The 7,238-nt window shown below is 31.9% G+C and overlaps 1 protein-coding gene across 1 annotated transcript in view; it reads left to right on the forward strand.

Moving 5' to 3' along the window:
• The window catches only part of LOC115237035, a 12,837-nt gene that overhangs the window by 2,054 nt on the left and 3,545 nt on the right, over nucleotides 1–7,238 (forward strand). Inside the window, exon 2 of the mRNA XM_029809801.1 lies at nucleotides 6,727–6,782. Within this exon, the coding sequence (XP_029665661.1) occupies nucleotides 6,727–6,782 (56 nt within the window). The remainder of the gene's footprint in view (nucleotides 1–6,726; nucleotides 6,783–7,238) is intronic.

Below are 7,238 nucleotides of genomic sequence, written 5' to 3' on the forward strand. Positions count from 1 at the left end.
AAGACGCAATTACAATTAGCATTCATCGACGCGCCTAAACTAATAATTTGTAATGGACTAATTAAATATCCTCCAAAGTATTTACGTCCTGTTATAATTGGCGAAATGCATTGTTCACCAACTGCAGGACACCGGGGCGTTACAAAAACATATAACAGAATAAAACATAATTATTATTGGGAAAACTTAAAATCCGATGTTCAAAAATATATACAGCAATGTTTGCAGTGCCAACTGAAAAAACTCGTTCGAGTTAAAACAAAACAGCCTATGATAATTACAGACACGCCTGGATTATTCTCTGATAAAGTAGCCATGGACATTGTAGGCCCATTGCCTAAAACAGAGAGAGGGAATGAATACATCTTAACATTACAAGATCAACTAAGTAAATTTTGCATGGGAATACCGTTACAAAATCAAACCTCTGAAACAATCGCAGAAGCTTTCGTGGACCGTTTTATTTGCGTGTTCGGATCACCAACAGCAATATTAACAGATCAGGGAAGAAACTTCATTAGCGAATTAATGAGAAAACTCGCTAAAATATTTAAAATTTGCAAATTTCGCACTACAGCTTTTCATCCTCAATCAAACAGATCATTAGAAAGATCACACCATGCATTAGGCGAATATTTGAAACAATATGCAAATGAACAAAAACAATGGGATAGATGGATCGGCCTTGCCATGTTTAATTATAATACGAGCGTACATGAAGCAACAAAGCACACCCCATATGAATTGATTTGGAAAGATAGCACGTGTTCCATCGAACGAGCTTTTACCTCCTGGGGATAAATAAGCAAATTATGATAAATATTTAATAAATCTTGTCACTCAACTTCACGCAATTCAGGGAAATGCACGCGATAATATAATTCAAGCCAAAGTTAGATCAAAAAATTATTACGACAGAAAAATCAACCCACAAACTTTTAAACCGGGAGATCAAGTATTTTTTTAAAAGGTCCAAAACTGGGTAAATTCGGAGATCAATATACTGGGCCTCACGAAGTTCTAGAATTATTAAATAAAAATAACGTAAAAATTAGAATAAAGAAAAATAGCCGAATTGTACATCTTAATCGCTTATGAATTTCATACATCAAAACTGATAAATAATTACAAGAATTTTCAGATGGACCTCAGAATTGGAAGACGAATCACGATAATAACCTTAACAAAAAAAAAATAATAATAATTGAAATTTTATCAAACAGAGTAATAGGAACAGACTTAATTTAGCAGTCACAGTAAATATATTCCCGACCGTGTAAAATAAGAGAGAACATAAGCGAATGCACCATACTGTATCATTTAATTGTTAGATTAATTAATATATTAAAAACGTGTATATATATATATATATACAGGGTGGTCTATTTTAAAAGAGCCAGTCAAATATCTCGAAAAATATGGAAGATACGAAAGCTACTTATATGTATTTTATTTATTATACGCAGGCTGAAAAAATGCGTTTTGGTTTTTTTAAGTACATTTTTTATAACTTTGGACACAGGTCGCTTGGATTATTTAAGTCTTGGATTAGGTTTAGGAAGATTGTTATTAAGAGCAGATTAAAAGCCGAGTTTTTACGCAAATGTATTAAATTTAACATCACTCCACGATACTTGTCTGCGAAATTGTCGAAGCTTTCGCCAAATTTTACTAGCGTAAAATCCGTTAACGTCTTTAAACTTTGTAAACTCCGATTTAGCAAGAAGCTGTTGCAGATAGAACTTTCAGACACTTTTTCGTATATTAGATCAACTCACACTCAGATATGTAAGATTTCTCAATCATTATATCACGACATTCCGATGGATATCTGCAATTCGTTTTTTACTAGACAACATAGATCATTATATTCCTTTTATATTAACCAACATGATAAACTCAACAAAAAATTTAGTCGCCTGTTGTTTGAGCATAATTTGGAAACAAAAGATTATAGATCCGTCCGATATTTTTACTGTTCTCCTCCCCGGACTGCCTCGGAACATCGCAGTTTTTCGTTTGATCCACCTAATGATAGGGATGATCTCCGGGTCTTAGAAATTAATGTTGATCCTCTTTCCTTTACGGACAGATCGCTTCTTCCATTGCCACTCAATGATAAGTGGTTTAAAAATTTGTCTTTGACCCCTATTCCTGAGGATGTTCAGGGCTTATTACAACTAGGTGAAAATTTCAGTCTTCCTTTCTCCAACAAAGGTAAGCTAACCACGGAATTTATAAAAAATATCGAATACAATCTTATGAAATTTCCTCCTGCAACACAAATAACTATTCGTAATCGTTCCATAAACATCATCAACAACCTATCTCTTTATTCCTACTCGAAGTGCGAGTTTAACATATATATCAAACAACTTGTTTCTACTTGTAAGCTTTTCTTTAAACAGCACGATAACTTAATTGTAATTCGTGCTGATAAGGGAAATATCACTGTTGTACTTGATAAACAAGAATATTTCCATAAGATTGAGGAGTTACTCATGGATACTAACACCTATAATATAATAAAAAAAGACCCAACCAAAAATCTCACTTCTAGTTTACGCGACTTACTGTCAAGATGGAGAGATTCAGAATTTATTTCTCCTTTGACATACAGATCACTATATTGTAGTGACGGCATTTTACCAAAAGCATACGGACTTCCTAAGGTCCACAAACCTGGTTGTCCGTTCCGCATAATTATTTCATCGGTCAATAGCCCACTATATTTTTTAGCTTCTTTTTTACATCGCATTATGTTTAAATATTTTCCTAAGGCCCACAGCCACGTTATTAATAGTTTTGATTTGGTCAAAAAACTTTCTGACATTAACATTGACAACAATTTTTTATTAGTATCGTTGGATGTAATTTCATTATTCACCAACGTTTCAATTGAGATGGCAATCCACAGTGTCTCAACAAGATGGGAACATATTTCCGGGAATTGTAATATTCCTAAATCGGAATTTCTTATTGCAGTCAGAATGATTTTAGACTCTACTTTTTTTACATTCAATGGGATTTTTTATAAACAAACTTTCGATACGCCCATGGGCTCTCCTCTTTCTCCTATTATTGCCGACATCGTGCTACAAGATTTAGAAACACGAGCCCTTGAATCTCTTAAGTTTACTCCCCCGTTTTATGTCAGATATGTCGACGATGTCGCTCTTGCGGTTCTCGCTTCCTCTCTTAACCACACCCTACAGACTTTTAATGCTTTCCATCCGAGATTACAGTTTACTGTTGAGATTGGAGAGAAGAATAGACTGAATTTTTTGGACATCACCATGATCGTTGAGGGTGACTGCTTGATTTTCGATTATACCGTAAGCCTACGTTTTCCGGTAGATATTTGCATTTCCGGTCTAACCATCCCCTCTGTCAAAAAAGGGGCACCATAATTGGTCTTATTGACAGGGTCTTTTTGTTATCACACCCTTGCTTTCATCAAAACAATTTTAAATTGATCATCGAAATATTGTTGGATAACGGCTATCCAATAAATTTTATTTTCCGCGTTTTACATGAACGTCTGAAACATCTACTTCACAGGACTAGTTATAATTCGGGAAATACTACACGAGAAAAAGAAAATGCTTCATTTTTTACAATTCCGTATGTTCCTGTGATATCTGATCAATCTAAAAAAATCACGGGTGATTTAAACGTTAGGCTATCTTATCAGAGTCTCAATAAATTGAATTCTCTGATTAAAGTACATAAAGACCCTTGTCCTTTGATGGCCCGTCAAAATGCCATATACAAAATTGACTGTAATGATTGCGATGCCTCTTATGTTGGTCAGACAAAACGACAATTGAATACACGTATTACAGAGCATAAAAATCATATCAGGAGAAATACGAGCAACCACTCAGTGATTACCGAACATAGAATAAATTTCAATCATAATTTTGATTGCGATGGGGTCAGAATCTTAGACACCGAACCTCAATTACGCAGGCGATTAATTTCTGAAATTCTTTACATAAAAAGGCAGAAGAACGGCTTGAATTTGCAGATGGACACGGAAACTCTTCCTGATATATATCTTACGGTGCTTGATAAGCTTCCCAGAATTTGATTTTGGCTTTTATTTAATGTAATGACATAATTTAATGACAAATTCTTGGTTATTATATTAATTTTATATTTTTAACGTATTCCCTTTATTTTTATTTGCGTGATTGTTTACCATTCTTACATTTATGTTTTTTGTATCTTGTTGTTTTACTTATCATTTTTTACTTTGACTTTATTATTCCGACTTTTATTATTATGACATACATTGTTTGTTAATTTTCTTTTTATTATTGTTATGACAGTTATTATTTTTTGATCAGTTTCTTGTCACCGTATTATGTTTGATCGTTGTCATTTCGCAGCCGAATAGCTAGTGAGTTAGTCTTACTTTTTATTAATCTTAACTTTATTAGTATACCATCACCCAATATGTGGAACGTGAATTTTGGCCGTGAGTTTCAACTTTGTGCTTTTGTATTATTTAAATTTGTGGGAGTCTCTCACATCTTCCTACGCAATTAACAGGCCCAGTATGGATAGACTTGAGAATTTTTAATCCGAATTTTTAAGCCACCTTCACTACTACACGAAGGATTCATCATTGTGGAATGCGAAGATGACGAGAGATTTTGAGCTCTTACTTTCTTTTTAAGTCCGTTTATATCATGTTGCGTTAAGTTGCGTCGGTTTAATTAATTTCTTTGCGCTGAAGATGACCCAAATAAAGGGTCGAAACGTACGTCATTTGAATTTATATTAATCTATATTAATTTATATTAATTATTAACATTGTGCGCACTATTTACCGCGCGTGTTAAAATGGACCACTCTATATCAAGAGACACGGTAGTGTCTCACGCCAAGTCATGCGCAGCAACAGTGAAGCACCCCGTGTATCTTTACGCGAGTCGGCTAGTTGAAGGGTATCTTAGTTCATCAAACCTCAATAACGGCTGAACCGATTGATGTTTTAATAAGCTTAATCGAAAGCTTGAGTTTGTTTTATATTCTGAAAATATTTTTACTTTTCCTCTACGTATCCTATAAATGAAGATATTATAATCCAAAGTCTCAATGTATAACATTTTTACTAAGAAACGTCTCCGTCGTCACCGCCGCCCAAGCGCCCAATGCGCATGTGTACAAGAAGTTGTACGGTTCGAGCATTCGACATAAGATTGCGCTAGCGGCGCTTCTACTGCTTGCATCCATATCAGCTTTTGACAGATATAGGTTAATAGATTTGCAATGCAATAGTGCAATGTTATATAGCGTAGCACGCTTTCATTTATAAAAAAGTGAAGCAACAAAATTCTTCGTAATACTCGTGGTTAGTTGGATCAGGTAATGAATACACACACATACACACACACACACACATATCTGATAGTAAATGTATATAGAATAGGATATAAACATCCTGTCATTAATGTATAGAATATTTTCATATCTTATTTATAGAGAAACATAAAATATTGCGAAAGTAATTTATGCTATGTGTAAAAACAAAACATCGCATCGCATTAAAAAATATTCTATATTTATGATAAGAAAGAGATATATGTATTTTATAGTATGTTTATTATAAGATATATGTGTGTTTGTATTCTATATCTGATTCAACTATCCACAAGTATCACAAAGAATTTTGCAGCTTCACCTTTTTATAAATGAAAGAGTGCTACGCTATATAATATTGCAGTCTGGAAAATTAACTTATACCTGTCAAAAGCCACTATAGATACATGCGAGCAGTTATCGATATAGACATTCATATCAGTTAATATAGATATACACATCAAGAATACATATTTGAGTGCATTTGTCAAACGAGTGTCATATAGTTTGTCATATATTTATTTGTCATGCATTATATGCAGCTACAGATAAATATAAATAACATTGATGAAACGCAGTCTGTAAGGTTAAATTTCTATTTATTTTTAGTAGATGAGTATGGCCGGTTCTAACCCACTTTGCTTTGGAAACTCCCCGTAAGAGTGAGCGAGTGAACATGCGGATAAAATGAGAAAAATAGATATCTGAGGGAGGCATGTCGGGCGGGAGAAAAGAGGGGGTTAAAATAAAAGAAACGTTACATTTATCAGTTTCATATCAATAAAATTAAGATCTTAAATATTTAAAAAAAGAAACATAACATCTATCACTTTTTAATTCATATTTAAATTACAATATAAGTTATAATATAATATAAATTATGTTATAATTATGTTATAATTAATGTATATAAGTTATGTGTGTATTCTATATATTTACGAGACAGATTAGTTAGGAAATTTATAGTATAGCACAAGCGTATAGTATCAATCAAAGAAATGAAAGAGTTGCTTTTATAATTCAGAAATATAATAGATGTATTCATTTAATCTGATTGCAGAAATAAGATAATATATAACACACAGTAAAAAAAATGATATAATTGCTAAAAAATATATTTGGCTGCCCACCGGAATTGCTTGCGAGTGAAAAAAATTTTTAATTCAAAAGACAAATTTAAGTATAAAATAACTTTTCAATTAGAGAAAAACTTGACGCTGCTAAATTGAATATATGTTAATCTAATTAACGTGTTATTTATATTTTGAATTTAACAGCGTCAAGTTTTTCTCTAATTGAAAAGTTATTTTATACTTAAATTTGTCTTTTGAATTAAAAATTTTTTTCACTCGCAAGCAATTCCGGTGGGCAGCCAAATATAACAAGTACATGAAAAAAAAGTTTTCTCAGAGGTAATTTTTTATAATTTTATTTCAATAATCTGTCACGCACAATGTATCACTTCTGCAAAAAATATAAAATATAATATACAAAAATAAAATAAATAAAAAATATTAAAAATATAATATAATATAATAAAACAAACAAATAAAAAGACTCTAATAATCAACACAAAAACGGGTAGGAAAGGCTAATGAGAGATACAGAAAAGATACAGAAAACAGAATGCAAACAATGATCTTCACAAAATTTTCTTTAAAATTGTTAAACTTATTCCCTTTAATAAATAAAAAAAATTTTTTTAAGATAACTGCTCGCCCCTCTTTTCAGCGTTTTGGGTCTTTAGACCGTTGACCTACCTATTATTATTTTATAACAAAAAAATATAATATAATATAAATATAATATATGATATATACAATATGTACTATAATAAAAAAAAATAAATACTAAAAAGTAGAAATTTT

Source organism: Formica exsecta, unplaced genomic scaffold (genome assembly GCF_003651465.1).
Source record: "Formica exsecta isolate Colony F162 unplaced genomic scaffold, ASM365146v1 scaffold266, whole genome shotgun sequence".
In the NCBI taxonomy this organism is placed as follows: Eukaryota; Metazoa; Arthropoda; class Insecta; order Hymenoptera; family Formicidae; genus Formica; species Formica exsecta.